General features: G+C 57.8%; 2 protein-coding genes across 4 annotated transcripts in view; one reads left to right on the top strand and one right to left on the bottom strand.

Moving 5' to 3' along the window:
* Window positions 1–244: 244 nt before the first annotated feature.
* Window positions 245–10,794, top strand: DTYMK (deoxythymidylate kinase). Of its 3 annotated transcripts, none has more exons than XM_079133693.1 (5): window positions 248–456; window positions 1,601–1,709; window positions 2,808–2,898; window positions 5,092–5,217; window positions 7,050–10,794. In XM_079133693.1, the coding sequence occupies exons 1-5, from the start codon at window positions 327–329 to the stop codon at window positions 7,158–7,160; spliced, it is 567 nt and encodes a 188-aa protein (XP_078989819.1). In that variant the 5' UTR covers window positions 248–326; the 3' UTR covers window positions 7,161–10,794. The 3 variants fall into 3 exon arrangements, with proteins under 3 accessions (XP_078989820.1, XP_078989819.1, XP_078989818.1); XM_079133692.1 differs by having other exon boundaries at window positions 250–456; window positions 5,020–5,217; XM_079133694.1 differs by lacking the exons at window positions 2,808–2,898; window positions 7,050–10,794 and having other exon boundaries at window positions 245–456.
* The window catches only part of ATG4B (autophagy related 4B cysteine peptidase), a gene marked incomplete at its 5' end in the record, with an annotated part of 20,986 nt that continues 13,775 nt past the window's right edge, over window positions 10,418–17,628 (bottom strand). Inside the window, 6 exon segments of the mRNA XM_079133679.1 lie at window positions 10,418–10,847; window positions 11,190–11,283; window positions 11,626–11,682; window positions 12,854–12,999; window positions 13,156–13,234; window positions 14,261–14,454. Coding sequence (XP_078989805.1) covers window positions 10,774–10,847; window positions 11,190–11,283; window positions 11,626–11,682; window positions 12,854–12,999; window positions 13,156–13,234; window positions 14,261–14,454 — 644 coding nt within the window. The 3' untranslated portion in view covers window positions 10,418–10,773.

Here is a 17,628-nt window from a genome sequence, read left to right as displayed (position 1 = left end):
GGCCGGGCGCCGCGCCAGGGCACCTGAAGCAGCCGACGCGGCCCGGGGCGCAGGCCCGTGCTTCGGCCGAGCGCGGAGCCCTACCGCCCCGCCGTCCTTCTGGGCCACGCCGACCCGAGCAGCGAGGCGGCGCCTCCAGGGCCTGGCGCGCAGGCCCGCCCGCCCCCCGGCGCCGGCGTCCCCCGCACGCGGCCCGAGGCCCGGAAGAGGCGGTGCGGCCCGAGGCGCATGCGCAGGCCCCGCCCCCCGCCGCAGCCAGTCCTGGCGCGCGCCGCGGGGGGCGGCGCGGGTTTGGCGGGAGCTCCGCTGAGCGCGCGCTGGACGACATGGCGGGCCGTCGCGGGGCGCTGATCGTGCTGGAGGGCGTGGACCGCGCCGGCAAGAGCACGCAGGGCCGCAAGCTGGTGGCCGCGCTGTGCGCCGCGGGCCACCGCGCCGAGCTGCTGCGCTTCCCAGGTGCGCGCGCGGGCGGGCCGGGCGGCTGCGCGGAGCCGCTGCGCGGGGGCTGCGGGCGGCGGCCTCCGCGCCGAGCTGCCGCGCTTCCCGCGAGCTTCCCCAGCCTGCTCTCGCGCGCGCTGCACCATTGTTAAGGTAGACCGAGCACGCTCGTGTCTCCAGTGTCAGGTTGTTCACAGGTGCGACCCTTCCTCCAGCCTCTGCTCCCTGGGTACTCGGGCGCCTGGTCGTCATAGGACGGGCAATCGCAAGTTCTTCATTCCCGTCTTGATCCCTCGTACCTGCAACACTCAGCCCACAGGTGGCCTTCTGAGCTCTGGGTGGTTGCGTGCAGCACCAGTCTTGGGGTGCTCCTTTTGTGCATCTCAGGTGAGAGGGTATTACATTCGAGGACCTGGCGTTTCAAGCTCAAGGACTTCTTTTTTATGGGGTTGATAACCCATGCATCCAAGTGCTTCTGATCAGTAAGTTCACAGGTGGTCGTCTTTATAGCACACGTATTTACTAGTTTGCTGTAGGTGGTGCTGGGCAGATGGGGGCTGTTCACTTGTGCAGAAAAGGTGTGCAGTCGTCTACCTTGGCACCTGTGCTCAGGATGGAGCAGCTTGTGGCAAAGGACTGCTTTACAAGTCGGAGTAACTCAGGGCTAGGCACAGCCTACTCTCCTCTCACCTGTGGATTTGGTTTTTGTTTTTCTTTATTTAGGTGCTGGGAATGCAACCCAACCCCATGCACGCTAAGCACATTCTACCACTGAGCAACACTCGCAACCCAATATTGTTAGTTTTTAAAGGAAAGCATCGATTCTGAAAAGGTTTATGGAAATTTAACCACCAGTTTTTAATGAAGAGACAGCATATAAATGCGGGAAAAAGATTTCTTGAATATTTAACAGGTTCCAGTCCTCAAATCTTACAAGTTCCTTCCTTGGTGTCACAGTGTACTTCCCTGAATTACTGTCATCAAGGAATCAGCACATTGCCGCCTTTCTCAGGGAAGCTCTCTTGGCTTACTAATCTCTGAGATAGTAAAGTAAAACTCAAGAGTTAGACTTGAGAACAGGATGAGAAATTCAGCATGAACTATATTCTAAATTAAATGGACTGACCTCACAAGTATTTGTGTTCTTTTCTTTTTTTCCTAGAGAGATCAACTGAAATTGGCAAACTTCTGAGTTCCTACTTGGAAAAGAAGAGTGAACTGGAGGATCACTCGGTGCACCTGCTCTTCTCTGCCAACCGCTGGGAACACGTGTGAGTGCTGTACACTGCTGCCCTCCCGGGCTCTGCTGCTGAGCGCACAGTTCTCGATCCCGAGTGGCCCTGCCCAGGTGGTGTCTTCCTGGTCCTGTGAGCAGAGGCGGCTGGTCCCTGCTTTTCCTTCTAACCATCCCCCCATAGAGTTAAATTTTCAAAACATATTGTGTCGTGCTGAGAATTGAACCCAGTGCTTTATACATACTAGGCAAGTGCTCCACCACTGAGCCATTATCCCAGCCCTACATAATAGTTTTAGACAGACAGAAAAGCTGATGGAAAGCAGAGTCCCTGCACACCCCTCCCCAGCTCCCCCGGGGCTGCATCATGTGTTACATTCATGGCGGTTGGTAGCAGTGCTGGCTGCTTAACTGGAGCTCACGGTTCACGTTCAGGCGGACCACAGCCTCCTTTTGTGGCTCGCTTCATCCTGGTGGTGTCCACAGACTCCTTGGAGCTTGTGGTTCTCACGTTCCTCGTACCTCTGTGGCAGTACCTCAGTACTGATTCACTGAGGTGTGCCCTTCCGTGCACTTCCACTCACACGTACATGCAGACGGCACACACACAGCGTGCAACCTGCTCTGCTGCCACGGACTGCACGTGGAGGGAGGTCGTGCTCCGCCGAGGTCTGTGGTGTGTCTCGCTCATCCTGCCAGTGAGCTGGCAGTGGTTCCCTGGCTGCAGCGTGCTTCTTGCTGACGCCAGGCCCTTCCACTGTGTCTTCCTAAGATCTTGAGCCTGGGGCATGAAGTGGACCCGTGTCTGCTCCGTGGAGGGCGTCCTGTCCTTGCAGCCTGGGTTGTGGGCGGCAGTGTGGCGGTCCCTCCTGACGGCACTCAACCCTCCCAGCTGTCCTCTGCTGTCTTTGCCTGGCTTCTCTTTGGCAGACAGTGAGCGCGCCTTCCCTTACTGCCCATCAGTGCTCACTGTGTGCAGGGCTGTCTCCTCCGTGTTGGGCTTTGTTGGAGTGCCCCGTGGCGCTAGCTCACTCTGTGTGTGTGTGTGTTCTGAGCTGCACAACCAGGATGATTTGAGAATGACCACTCAGGCCTGTGGTCCCAGTTCCAGGCTCAGGAGCACCCTCTGTTTCAGACCGTCCATGAAGGAGAAGCTGGGCCAGGGCATCACCCTGGTTGTGGACAGATACGCGTTTTCTGGTGTTGCCTTCACGAGCGCCAAGAAGGTGAGTGCTGCTGGCACCCTGGCTGCGGCGAGTGGAGGGAGCCCCTGGTCGAGGCAGCAGCGCCTGCGTGCCTTTGGGGCGTGCTGGAGTTTGGTCTTGCCTCTGTGGCAGACCAGCTTTGCTGTTATTGATAAGAAGAGTAAACTCGTGTGGCTTGTTTTCGAGACGTGACCACACTTTTGGCGTGGATGATTCATCTCACGGTGTCTTCAAGGTGGTCCACTGCCCGTTTTCATCCATGTCTCGCTGCCCCCCCAGAGGCCTGGGTGCGTCTGCTGGGCCTGAGTGAGCTGTTGCTCGTTGCCTGTGCGTGACCCTGGTGACCTGCTCTCCATTGAAGAGTTTCATTGCCACCCGTACCACACTAGTTGCAGGGACCCTTTGCTCTGCCATTCCAGACATTGTTGGTTCCTTTGTGTTTCAGTATACATCCAAAAATGACTTTTTCCCCCCTCCCCTGAGGCGCAGGGAATTCGAACCGGGGCCCTTGGGCGTGCTAGGCAAGCACTTGAGAAAACGAGCTATTTCTTCAGCACCCAAAAAATTACTTTTAAAAAAGAGAATCTCATCTTTAAAAAAATAAGTTAGCAGCCATCCCATAGTATCCTCAGGCCTCTGGTCAGCCCAGGTCCCAGCTCCCCAGCCGCTGCTGTCTTGCTTGCACTTTCAGTTCTGTTGGATCCCAGTCCAGTGAGGGTCCACGTGAGGGACGACCTCTGATGTCGCGGTTCTCGACTCCCTGCTGTGCAGCAGCCTTGGGTCTTGTTTTGGAGGCGGGGAGTGTGGCTCGGTGGTAGTTTGTGCCTACCACCGGAGGCTCTGGGTCCGGTTCACAAGTGCTGGGCCTCCCATCAAGAGCAGATGGGGCCAGGCGTGGCACACACGCCTGTGCTCCCAGCAGCTCAGGAGACTGAGGCGGGGGCCGCACGTTCAGGGCCAGCCTGGGGACTGTGCGAGGCCCTGTCTTAAAAGTAAAAAGCCTGCGGTTGTAGCCCGGTGGTAAGGAGCCTCGGGGTCAGCACCAGGGGCGGAGCAGGCAGCACTGCGTCAGGCTCTTTTTGTGGTGAGCCTTGACAATGACTCACTGGTGGCCTACCTCCGCGCGTCTTCCTCTTCCTCACGGGTCAGCTGAGACTCTTCCCTGGCGAGGGGTTTGGTCAGCACGGTGGGGAGGGCAAGACAGGGCCCCGCACCAAGGTCCCTGTGAGAAGGACCTCTGGGTGAGTCCTCAGCTCGTGGTGTTGGGGGGGCTTTTGGGCTTCTTCCCTCCAGAAGCAGGGCACCAGCTAGCGTGTCGGCAGGACGAGGGAAAGGCCGGTGCCGGCCTGCAGGGGCCCAGGGTTGCCTGGCTCCTGTGCCTCTCGTCACAGGTGTATAGAAGGTTGTGGCCCAGAGTCCTATGCCTGTCTCTGGAGCTGTCTGCTCCCTGCCCCAGGTCTTCCAGCCCAGATGCCTCCACGGTCTCTGCCCCGGACAGGAGGCCGGCCGTGGGCGAGTGCTGAGTGTGTGGGTCACGCTGCCATTCTGTGCACCTGAGACATTTGCTGGGGAGAGCTAGAAGGAGGTGGGGAGGAGCACGTTGTCTGGGGGTCCACCGGGGTGAGCCACTGCGAGTAAGACGACTGATCTCTTAGCCAGAGGCAGTGGCCACTCCTGTAATTCCAGTGGCTCCAGCAGCTGAGACCAGGGGATCGCCAAGTTCAAGACCAGCCCAGATAACAGGGTGAAATCCTGTCTCAAGATTCTTTTAAAAGGAGCAGGGTTGTAGCTCGGTGGGAGTGCCCCCTCGGTTCCATCCCTACCACCATCCTCCCAAAAAAGAATTCTCGCCTCTTGGGGTTTATTAAGTGTTAGTTTTTTGGCTTTTTGTTTTGTTGTTTTGTTTTGGTACCAGGGATCAAACCCAGGAGTGCTTTGCCATTCAGCCACATCAGCAGCCCTTTTTTTTATTTTTTGAGACAGGGCCTTACTGAGTTGCTGAGGCTGGCCTTAAACTTGTGGTCCTCCTTGTGGTCCCAGAGGCTTCTGGGGCATGCCCAGCTCCTTCTCCCCCGTTTTCAGTGACTTTTGAAATGAGACACTAAGCTGTCTTTTTCTCATTGACGGGTTCTTTGTTGGCAGAACTTCTCCCTGGATTGGTGCAAACAGCCGGACGTCGGCCTTCCCCAGCCCGACCTGATCTTGTTCCTCCAGCTGGGAGTGGCGGATGCTGCCACGCGGGGAGAGTTTGGCCGCGAGCGTTACGAGGACAGGGCTTTCCAGAAGCGGGCCCTGCAGAGCTTCCAGCAGCTCATGGGAGACTCGACTCTGAACTGGAAGGTGCGTGGAGGATCGAGGACTGGGGACTGTGGTGGACACGGCTTCCCACCTGTGGAGCCTGGGGTAGCGGTGCCAGGTGCCCGCAGGGTGCTCTCCTTATTTGGTGTGGTGCTCGGGGTTGGGCCCAGGGCTTCAAGCTTGCCAGGCAAGCTCTGCCACTGAGGTTCCGCCCATCCCTGATCCTCCATGAGTCAGGTGACAGGCCTGGCTCCTCATCTGGTGGGCCAGGTGTGTCTGAGGAGGGGTCCCGGTGAGGCATGGGCGTGTGCCCAGCCTGCTCCTCCGCCTGGCCCCCGGCCCATGGACATGAGGCTCAGTGCAGGTTCTTCACACAATAGCTACTGTCGTCCTGCCTGGAGCAGCACCTGGGCGTGTGGTTAAGGTGGGGCACACCATCTTGGGGTCAGTACTCGGCCTCTCACTCCTTGTAGTCCAAGGAGTGCCTGGGCTATAGGATTCCTTCCAGCTGACCCATGATCACACTGGCCTTCCTGCACTGTCCCCTGTGCAGAGCCACTGGGGCTCTGCTAAGCCACGTCCCCACACAGGACAGTGCCATGCCCCAGCTTCCCTCCAGCCCACGGTCCCAGAGTCGGCCCACCTTCCTTGCCCTGCCAGGACGCACCTCTGCCCTCCCCGAGCCCCTTCTGCACTGTTTGCTCCCACCCTGACCCTAGTGCTTCTCCTGGACACTTGTTACGGGGTGTCTTCCAAAAGGACCCAGGGAGGTACGTAGATCAGGAGTGTCCACATGGTCCACCTGTGCCACCAGCTCCTCCAGGGCGGAGTGCGTGGCTCAGGCATCACCTGTGCAGGTGTGCAAGGTGCCGGGCCAGCTTTGCCTGCAGACAGTGCTGGCCTCACTGGGTCTGCCCACGCGTTTGTGTTTCTTTTTTTTTTTTTTTTTTTTTTGTACTGGGGATTGTACTCAGGGCACTTGGCCACTGAGCCACCTTCCCAGCCCCGTTTTGTATTTTATTTAGAGACGGGTCTCACTGAGTTGCTTAGTGCCTTGCTTTTCGCTGAGGCTGGCCTTTAACTTGTCCTCCTGAGCTGCCCGGATCACAGGTGTGCGCCATTGCACGCGCCTTGAGTCTCACTTCTTGATCATGTTGAACAGCTCATCCTGGGTTCTGCAGGTCGTCCTGCTTTTCAGAACAGTCCTTTTAGTCTTGTCCTAGAGGGTTGGGCTGGGTAGGGCTGGGAGGTGCCATCTGGGAAGCTGCATGAGTCCTGCACAGCCATGTTCATGCAACCCTCAGGGCATGAACACCCTCGGTGTTTTCCAGAACTTGCTGCCAAGGGTCTCTTCCAGCCCTCACAGATGTGAGGGCCCCCACCCAGCCCTCAGCAGGACAGCAGACTGACGGGAGGTTCTAGCACTTCTGTCTGCCCTGCCTTCTCTCTGGTGGAGAGGAGTTTCTCTGGGGCTGCTTGCCTGTGCAGGTGCCCCTGGGCTGGGTCTTACTGTGCGCCTTTGCTTCAGCACCCACATTCTGAGCAGCACTCCTGGGCCTGTGGAGCTGCCCTTGAGCAAGACCATGCCTTCATGTCCTCGCTTGGGAGCTGGGAGGAGGTCCCTCCCAGCTCTGTGCGAGCTCACCTGCTGGCCCTGGCTCAGCAGCACCCCCACATCCACACACAGTCCCCGTGGACTTGCTCAGGCCTGCGCGAGTGTGAGGCCAGGGTTCAGAGGAAAGTGGGGTGAAGGGCACGAGCGTCGCTGTGCTGGGGACTTGGGTTGGCCCTTCCAGCTCTTGGCCCACCCGAATCACCATGTGGACCTGGAGCAGAGGGTGTTATGGTCTTTTCTTCTGCGTCCTGTGGAGCAGGTGGTGGACGCTTCCAGAAGCATTGAGGATGTGCACCAGGAGATCCGCGCACTCTCCGAGGTCGCCATCTGCAGTGCTGCACAGAGGCCACTGGGGGCGCTGTGGGCGTGAGCCACTCCTGCCCTGGGTGTTCCTCTACTCGCAGCTCCTGGAAGCCGAAATCTAGAGGCCACCTTTGGGGACCTAGGGCTGGGTGTGCCAAGAAGGACCCTGTCACCAGGGACCTTGGAGGTGTAGGCGCCAGGTGGTGTGGCGGAATGTCCTCTGCCCGCTCCCGTGTCCTAAAAGTGCAGGTGTGTTGTGTGTGTGAGGTACTGGGTGTGGAACCCAGGGGACCTCTTCCACCGAGCTGCACCCCAGGCCTTTTTGAGACAGGGCCTTGCTAAAGTGCCCAGGCTGACTTCAAGCTTGTTACACCCCAGTCCTTTTTATCTTTTGAGACAGTTTCACTCAGTTGCTTAGTTGCCGAGGCTGTCCTCACACTTGCAGTCCTCTTGCCTCAGCCTCCCAAGTAGCTAGTTATAGGCGTGCTCCCTCAGAGCCAGTTTCATTTTGAACTTTTGGTTTTTGTTACCAGGGATTAAATCCCAGCTCATTTTACCACTGTTACATTCCCCACTCCTTTTTTTGAGACAGTCTTACTAGGTTACTTAGGACCTCACTTAGTTGCTGAGGCTGTTCTCACACTTGGAATCCTCCTGCCTCAGCCTGCCAAGTAGCTGGAATTACAGGTGTGCTCCCTCATAGCCAGCTGCCATTTCAACTTTCTGTTTTTGGTTACTAGGATTAAACCCAGAGGTGCTTTGCCACTGAATTACATCCCCAGTCCTTTTTATTTTTAATTTTTTGGTACTGGGGATTGAATCCAGAGGCACTTAACCGCTGAGCCACATCCCACATCACCAGCTTTTATGATTTAGAGACAGGGCCTCACTGAGTTGCTGAGGCCAGCTTTGAACTTGCAGTCCTTCTGTCTGTCTTGAGCTGCTGGGATTACAGGCATGCACCACCATGTCCAGCTTTATTTTATATTTTGAGACAGGGTCTCATTAAGTTGCTTAGGGCCATGCTTAGTTGCTGAGGCTGGCTTTGAACTCACAATCCTCCTGCCTCAGCATCTCAAGTAGCTGTGATTATAGGAGTGTGCCCCTGCATCCACCCTTTATATTAAATGACTGAGCAGTTATCATTGAGATAATTGGAAATGATAATTTGTTGGAGTTTTTCTGAATTCCTTGCAAGCCCCAATAAAAATTACCCTACAAATGTGTCCATAGAAGGCTTTGCTGTTCTCAGACACCCACTGTGGACTGAGCTGGCTGTGTGGAACCTCAGTCTGAGTGGAGAAGGGCATATCCCAGCCCCCTGAGCACTACCAGCTGCGCAACCTAAGGCTGCTGTTCTTGCTACAACCTTGGAGCTTTCCCTTCTCAGACCTCCCTTGCCTCGTTTGGGGGAGGTGTGGTGTTACTCAAAATGTTCAGGGACACTTTACCACTGAACTGCATCCCTCTCTCTTTTTGAGACGGCCTTTTTGTTAGGTTGCTGAGGCTGGCCTCAAAACCTGTTGTCCTCTTGCCCCAGCCTCCAGAGAAGCTGGGATTACAGCATGGTGTGCCACCATGCTTGGCTTGTTCTGTCCCTTTTTAAACAATTCCAAAGGAGAATGGTTTTGTTGTAACTTCCTGGTAGAATCTGCCCTACACAGAGAACCTTCTGGTTCTCTGTGCCCCCTCTACAGAACCTCCCATTAGCCAAGACAGGGCACTTGAACAAGCACTGAAGGCTCTGCAGTGGGATCAGGTGGAGGACCCATGTGGGTGGCAGGACGCTGGACTGTCCTGAGGGTCTCCTGCCATTGCAGGGTCCTTACCACCCGGAGTTGGGTCACGGTTGGGGCCACAGCTGAGGATGCAGGTGCCTCTGGACACATTCTCCCCTGGAGCCTCCAGAAAGGTCATTCTGCACAGCATGAAGTGGACTTGTGCCCTCCAGGACCATAAGAGTGCTGTTCCAGGCTGGCTGTGCAACGTCTGACCACAGCAGTCACGGCCAACGTGGGTGTTCTGATAAGGGTGGTTTGCCTTCCATCCACAGCACCTGGGCCAGCAATGGCTCCCTGACTGTGGGTCCCTGGCACTGATATCAGAGGGTGGGCAGGGTGTCACTCAGGACTTAAGGAGGCTGGGCACCCAGACAGTCCTCACTTAGCTTGCCTGCGGGAACCTGAAGCCATCCTAGCCTTTGGTTGCTTTACAACTTCCTCCTACTGAAGGATGAGCAGAAACACTCCCCAAATCCTCTTGAAGATCACACGTTACCCAGCATGAGGGCAGATGTCAGCTCCTTGCTGAGCAGGCTGGAAGCAGGGCAGGCTATGCTCACCCATCTCAGGGAAATCTACCTGTGACTGAGCTCAGCCATCACATCCAGTACAACTGGAGAGAAATCAAAAGACATAGACTTTGTTTTCTACTGAAACTTATTATTTGCCATTAAGAATTGCCAACTATGCTACTGAGAATGCTTCTCTTGGGTGAGCTCTCAAGATGGCTCCCCTGCTGGAGGCTTTCTGCCCACCCACCCTAGGAACCCAGAGGATGGAGTGGTCCTAGCCTCCCCTCCTGCCCAGCTGTCTCTGAAGGAGAAGAGAGGGAGGGTGGAAAGAGAAGGGACAGTTAGAGGAAATAATTTATGTCACAGATCTGGGGGCTGCTGGGAACTGCCTGGAGCAGGCGTGGCTGGACACTCTGCCCACTGGGGCCAGTACCAGGACTTCAGAAAGGCTCTTAGAGCCAACCCCAGGCTCCCACCTCCTGCATCAGATGCATCAGACCTCGGGTGCCAGGACCAGAGGGCCAAGGGCCTGGGAGCCAGAGGCCCTGCCCACCCTTGCCCTGTGGTCCACACCAGAGTTCCTTCCCCTTCCAGCCCAGACCATGTGGAACCTCAGCTGCCTGGGGCAGGGGGCAGGCGTCCCTTTCTCCCCACCCAGGAAGTGGGTTGACTAGCAGCAGGAGGCAGAGCGTCTCCACCCCAGGGAGGCAGGGATGGGCCTTGGGGACCTCGAGGGCCAGCTCCAGGAGACACCCAGGGCGTGCCAGCTGCCTGAGACTCGGTGTCCGCCAGCATCTCTGGCTCTCCCAGCGCCGTTCCATGAACAGTCTCCCCGAGGCAGGGAGACACCTCACCACAGTTCTCTCACCTCATCTCCCACGGAGGTAGCCCTTGATCAGCCACGCTGGACAGGAATGTGGCCCACAGCCGGCCCTGCCCAGTATGAGGCCACAGAGGCCAGTACTCCACACGTGCCAACCTGTTGGTCCTGACTGACCTGGGAAGTGCCCCAGAAATTCATGTCTGTGTCGAACAACTTCAAACAGGGCTTTAATTCCAAACAAACCACAGGCCTGGGTGCCTAGGAGGAAGCAGGGCCAGAGCCAGGGCACCGAAGCTGCTGGCAGCGCCAAGCAGACTGCCCTGGAGGCTCCTGACTCACGGCACAGGCTGACAGGTGGCCCGTGGTCAGCCCCACGCTGCTCTGGGCTGGCAGTCCGACTCCTGTGGTGAGGCCTCCAGGGCAGCACAGTCCTCAAGGCCCTCTGGGTGAGGCGGCAGGGGAGACTGGAGGGATGGAATGCAGAGGCTTCGCACGAGGCTGAGCTGGATTCTCAAAGGCGCCTGCAGCAGGGGCCGTGGAGGCCAGGTCCCCAGCCCAGGGTGTTCAGAGGGACAAGATCTCAAAGTCTTCATCTTCTGAGTCAAAGAACCTTTCTAGTCGCTCTACGTCAGAAGAATCTAGAAGGAACAAGGCAAAACCTCCTCAGAGGCCTCTGGCTGCTGGGACTGTGGGCCAAGGGGACAGCCTGGGACAGCCCTGTCTGGCCTGAGGCCTCACATCCACAAGGGTGCCAGCCTCTTCTGAACTGAAGGTCTGAGCAGCTGGGAGGGGTGCAGACCTGTGGCAGGGGAGGCTGAGGGTGGGGCAGCACGCCCAGGGCCAGCCTGCTCTCCCAAGTTGGCCCTGACCCTCTGCAGCCACAGTCTGGAGGACCTGGGCAGTTTCCTTGGGCACATGGCCTCGATTCAGAGGCAGCATGGTGGGCCGCCCAGCTGTGGCCCTGCAGCCTTGGCACTCACCCAGGGACAGGTTCAGGACGTCGGGGCAGGCGAGGTGGGAAGGCTGCTGCTCCACCAGTTCGAACATGGGCAGGGCACCCCCAAGCAGGGACAGCTGTGGGGACAGGAGAGGAGCCCTCATCACAGCCCCGCCCCACGAGGCCACTGCAGCTGAGGAGGGCCAACAGGCACCCCACCTCACTGATGGGGGCAGCGCCACACTGAAGGCCAGGCAGACCCAGCACGGTGCCCAGGGCAGCAGGAGCCTGCCCCGTGGGAAGCGTGTGCCAGACACACCTGCCCCAGACCCAGAGGACGGCACAGCTCACCACTGCCCTGGGCAGCAGGGAGGGGTGTGTCCTGGAAGCCCCCACATGACGGTCACGCAGCCCTGAGCCGAGGCTACGGGACAGTGCCGCCTGGGCTGAGCCTGGCCTGCGCCCAGGGGCCCACTGACCTTTCTGACTCGCTGGCACCAGTCGGTGAAGTCGTCCTCAGACTTGCAGAAAAAGCCCTGGAACAAGGAGGTGTAGCTGTGAGCCAGGCGGGCACTTGGGGACCTGGCTGGCCTGAGAGGGGAGGTGCAGCACTCTGCGCCCACTGCCTCTCTGGGAATGAGGCAGATAGGTGGAGAGAGCTCCCTTCCCCCACCTGTGTGGCAGGGTGGGTGGGTGTCCCAAGAAGCTCACGTGCCGGTGGCCACCAAGAGCCATCTGAGGCCCCGGCTGACAAGGAGTCACTGGAAACTACTCTAGGTAGTGCTAGGGACGGGACCCAGGGCCTCCAGGAGGCCAGACGAGGGCCCCACCACTCGCCACATCTCCAGCTGTGGAAACTGCCCTCAAGGCCCCACGCCACAAACCAGGAACTGACACAGGACAGCAGGCACAAGAGGTTGGGCAGAGCTGCCCAACCTGGACGCACTGTCCTCCAGCCACTGTCCCTGCTTTGGTGAGACACATGAAAACCTCTGGGATGTGGAAGGCTCATCTCTGCAAGCAGCAGTGTGCACTACTCTCGTGGTGACGGAGGGTCACTCTGGCACCTGCCAGTCTCCATGCATCACCCTTCCGCTGCCCAGCCAGTGCACAGTGCCCGAGCTTCTGTATGCTACAGACACTCACCCAAAAGACAGGCCCTTGACTGGAGCCAGGCTGGCCCACCACCCTCCCTCCCCAGGACATCTGGGAGGCACCTGTGGCCAGTCCACAGACCTGCCCCACCTGCCACAGAACAGGGACACAGCTCAGGCAACAGCCGTCCTAAGCAGGGTGTTGCTTCCAGAGCCTTTCTTATTTGGCCTCCTTCCCCATCAAGTACATCTGAAGCGCAGGCAGGCTGTATGCACCACGCATCAAGGCTGCAACTACAGAATCGAGAGGGAGATGAAGGAGGCCCCGCACACGAGCAGACCAGGAACACCGAGGTGGTGCGCAGGGGGCTTCGGCAGGTGGCCTGTGCCGCACTTGGCACTGGCACACCCACACCAGGCAAGGCCCTCTCTTGAGGGCTGGGAGGGGCTCAAAGGCGGTTCACTCTCCTGCCTCGGACTCTGCACCACATGAGTGCAACACTCAGGAATGCTGGAGGAACCACACCAATCTGAACGTTTCCTTCACTCTAAAACAGGGCTTGGCACAAAAGGCTTCAGAACAACTGCCCGAGGGCCTGAGGGCAGGACACACCACAGCAATGGAGGGGTCGAGCTCCCCGATGCCCATCCTACATGGAGGGTGCTGGCAATGGAAGCTCTCATCAGGGACAAAGCAGCTGTCCGTCAGCTCCACGGCCGGCTGGGTGGTGTGGGGGTCCAGGTAGATGAGCTCCTCCCCTGGGCAAAAGGACAGAGGAGTCAACAGGGATGGGGAGCAGGCCAGTCCCACCTCCAGACCCCCAGGGCCATGCAGCTCAGCTGGACACGAGCAGCTGCGGGCACTGCTCCATGGACTTCTGAGCCCCCTCCCACAGGCAGGCAGGCCCAACTCACCAACACAGCCAATGAAGTAGTGGGCGCTGTTGGGCTTCCCGCCAATGACTCCCAGGGACTGGGGCATCATGAAGCAGTGCTGTGGAGACGGGGGCTGCTGAGCACATGTTCCCTGCACTCCCGAGTCCCCCAGGAAGCTTCCAGCACAGGAAGATCAACCACACACAGCCACTCAGGAGGAGGAGGGCAAATGGCCCTGGGGGGCAACAGGCAGGGGCAGTGGGGGCCAGGCCCGGGGTGGGCCGGGCAAGGAGGAGGAGGGGCAAAGGGGGTGACATGGCTAGAGCAGGAGGCCAAGATACCACAGAGCAGTCAGGGCTGGAGGAAGGGATGAGACCAAGGCAAGGGAAGGGTCCTTTTTCTTCTGTATTGGGGATAGGTGAGTGAACCCAGGGGCACCCTACCACTGAGCCACATCCCAGCCCCTTTTACTTTTGAGACAGGGTCTCGCTAAGTTGCTCAGGGCCTAAGCTGCTGAGGGTGGCTTTTGAACTCACCATCCTCCTGTCTCAGCCTCCAGAGCTGCTGAGATTACAGGTATGCACCACTGCACCTGGCTTCAACAACCCTTTTAATTTTTTATTTTGAGCAGGGCCTTGCTAAGTTGCTGAGGTTGGCCTCAAGCTTGTGATCCTCCTGCCTCAGCCTCCCAAGTCACTGGGCATAGGTGTGTGCTACTGCCCAAGGCTATCAATAAAAGGTAGTTTTCCATTCCACAGGGTGAGGATCTGAAACCTGGGTCATCTGGAGGTAGACGGGCTTTCCTTGCTTTGGTGATAGACAAATGGAGTCCACAGGGACCTGAGGGGTCACAATCGCCCTTCCTCACAATGCTGCTCATGAGGCTCAAGGAGTGCAGAGAGGGCATGCAGGGCACAGAGGCCCCAGAGGGAGAGCAAGCTTGGAGTGCCAGGCAAGCAGGACACCTGGTCCTGAGGTCCCGGTAAGGTCCTGACACCAGCTGCACCGTGCAGGCCTCCTTGCCTCAACTGACTGAGGGACACACCGTCGGAGCCACCCTCTGGTGAACTGGCTCCAGCTCCTCTGGAGCTGGCCGAACAGGGGCTCAGAGCACCCTGGGCCCGTGGGTGTGCCCCAGACCCACCTTCAGCGTCTCCACATAGGCCTCGTTGATGTCTGTGAGGCCCAGGCGCAGGGGGATGAGGAGCACCAGGGGCCTCCACAGTGATGGCCTGCTGGTAACCTCGGCTCCGGCAGCGAATCCGTTACAGTGCCCTTCAGAATCTGTGGGAAGTGCAGCGGCCCCTGCGCAGGGAGGGCTGGCCCTGCACAACCTTCCTGGAAGACAAGCAGAGGAGGGCGGACTCTGCAGGCACCCCCTGCTGCAGGCGTGGGGGCCAAGCACAGCCCTGTGCTGCCTGAGGCATCTCTGCTACTCCGAAGCACAGCTGGAAACTGAGAGAGCATGGCCACGCAGTGAGGGAAAAGCAGGCGGACCTACAGACACAACCTGAGAGAAGCAGGCCGAGCTGGCCTGCCGAGGGAAGCGCCTCTGCCGTCCACACACCCCAGGAGGTGCGGGCAGCAGACAGGCCCCGCACTCCAGACCAGGCAGGGGTGTGCAGGAGGAGCGGAGGAGAGAAAGCCTCCATAGGCTGGAGGTGGGGCCTGCGGCAGGCATGCCCCAGGCCAAGGGCAGCACCATGCGGGCATCCAGAAGGACAGGTGGGCAGCAACACCCAAGTGAGGATGAGCCCACAGAGTCCTGGGCTTGGAAAAAAACATCCATCCTTCCAATTTACAGGGGAGAACAGACTCTTCTCAAGAGTGCCAGCCAGCAAATGTGCGAGCAGAGAGGACATAGAAACAGCACCTCCACCATAGGAAAGAAACGGCTCAGACCAACTCAGCCGTGCATATGGAGAGTCAACCAGGCTGTCATCAGCCACAAGAGGAAAAGGTCCCTTAAGACAGACGCGGCCTTGCCCAGGTGACCCAGCTTGGCATCAAGGACAAGGGCACACAAGACAGTGCCACCCAGGGGTGTTCTCCGTCGACACACTTAGCCTGAACCCTGCTTAAGGAAAAAGGCCCAGCGTGGGGGGAACGCTAACAGACCAGGACTCTTCAAAACATCAATGCTACGAAGCGGGAGGACTTTCTAGATTAAAGGAGACTAAAAGGTAGTTGTAATTCACTGAACTTTTTTATAGGATTAAAACTTCTCAAAATAGCTCACTAGGAAAAAAAGGAGGTTATCTGAACTTTCTGTTTAGCTGATTTCTGAATGCACACCGCTGTTCCCAAGAGCCAGTCCAGAGTGTCAGTTCCAAGGGCCATCCTGCCACCTCCACCCAGTGCTCCAGCTGTGGCTCTGGTCTTCCAATGCCCTGGGGTGGGATGCGGGCTTTGCCCTAGGGACTCAGTCACAGCTGCGTTGCGGTGGCCTCCTTGCTAGCTAGACCTTCTCCACTCCCTGACCTTGGTCAGCACATGCAACAAAGGCCTGTGTGAGCAGCGACACATAGGGTTTGCTGGCCCAGCTCCCACGGAGCCTTTGCTCCCTGCCCTTCTTGGGTGCTCACCTGCCTGCCTCCCGTGACACCAGCCTTCTCCACAGAACCCGACCACAGGAGAGGGACCCTGGGCCAGCAGGTATCACTAAGTGGCTGCTTATAGGAGTTTCTCCTTTGAAATGTGGAAAACAGCACCAGGAATGTATACACCTAGGTGCTCCTGAGTTTAAAAACTAACGGGTGTTGCCAGGAGCAGGTGCACACCGGTGATCCCAGCAACTCGGGAGGCAGGATTGCAAGTTCAACTTGAGCAATCTGGTGAGGCCCAAAACAACTCAGCTGGTCTCAAAATCAAGAAGTGGAAATGGTTTGGGGTGGCTCAGTGGTAGAGTGCTTCTGGGTTCACTCTCCAGCACCCAACAAAACAAAGCCACCAGATGGGGTCTTGCGCTGCAAAGACTCACCCTTACGACGCGGGGAACCTCCTCCCGTCCCAGAGGTTCCTACCGCACACAGTGGCTTCAAGCGGCTGCACTCTGTTCAACACCGAAACCCGCCTTCAGCCACGCACTCCCCCTCCCGCTTCTCCATGCGCTCGCATCCTGGGGCACGTGTGCTGGCCCTGCCCGAGGTGTTCATCGGCATCTTCCCACAGAAGCTACGGAAGTCCAGAGTCAGCACTGCCAGGGCTGGCACAGGCTGCCGTGAACACCCTGGCTGGCGGCCCCTTGCCCCATGCACTGTCTGACCCGAGTGGGGCTGTCGTCCATTGGCCCTCCCTGGAGAGACCAGCGTTGGTGGAGCTTCTGAATGCCAACTCCTTCCACAAGCAGCTCTGAGAAACAGCCAAGGTGTGTCTCCAGCTTTTGCTTTGCTGCCGTCTCTCCCAGGCGAATGGCCCTGGGCATCTCTTGGTGGTGGGAAAGAAGAGCAGCTCACTTCCTATCTACTGGAGCCCTCTGCATCTCTCAAACCAAAGGCTCACCCCATGTACCCCTGGCCAAGCCACACGGCGCTCAGCACCCCACCTGCCTGTCGCTTTTGTCCTGGACCACCCTTGCTCACAGGTGTCAGTCAGACCTCTGACCTCTGCCCCTGTGACAAGCATGTCACTTGTGACTGGGCCCTGGTCAGCTCAAGCCAGCCCCCCAGAACCTGTCAAAACATGGGGACTCTGGCTCCTCCCAGGACCTAATTTGCACCCTCCTGGCAAGACCTGGGTTCGAGGACTTGTTGGTTCCAGCAGTGTGCTCAGACAGCCCAAGTCTCAGGGCTCGGAGAGGCGCCAGGAGCTGAGGGTGTGGCTGGTTAGACCTTGAGGATGAAGGATGAGGAAGAGCGGCTTCCCCAACATGGGCATGGTGGGGGTGAAAGCAAACTGACAGACTGCAGCTTGCTGACAAGACAAGCTGTCACTTTTCATTGCAGGAGGAAGCTCTGGGTACCGTGGGAGCTTGTTGTGGTACTGTGCTGGGGAAGGTATCCAGGGTGCTCTACCAGTCTGCGACACCCTTACCACCATTTTTTATCTTGACACAAGGTCTTCTTCAGTTTCTGAGGCTGGCCTCAAACTAGTCATCATCCTACCTCAGCCTTCTAGTAGCTGGGATCATAATGTGCACCACCGTGCCTAGCTATGTCTGAAAAGTATCAAAAACATGACATGTATGATTACATGAATGGTGTGAGTCCACATCCTGCACAACCATGGAAATGAAAAGTGAACCCCATTGTGTGCATGAATCAAAATGCAGTCTATAAAACAGAAAGAAAGAAAAGAAAGAAAGAAAAAGAAAGAAAGAAAGAAAGAAAGAAAGAAAAAAAGAAAGAAAAAGAGTGAACGAACGAACACAGGAAGAGAGCATGTCCACAGCCTCAACAGGGACTATTTCTGAGTGGTAGAATCAGTGACTAAACTGGCACAATGGCGCCACCCGGTAATACCCGCTACTTGGGAAGCTGAGGCAGGAGCAACCCTAGTTAGAGGCTGGCCTGG

The sequence above is a fragment of the Sciurus vulgaris genome (genome assembly GCF_902686455.1).
Source record: "Sciurus vulgaris genome assembly, chromosome: 3".
NCBI lineage: Eukaryota > Metazoa > Chordata > Mammalia > Rodentia > Sciuridae > Sciurus > Sciurus vulgaris.
This window is presented reverse-complemented; position numbering and strand designations above follow the sequence as displayed.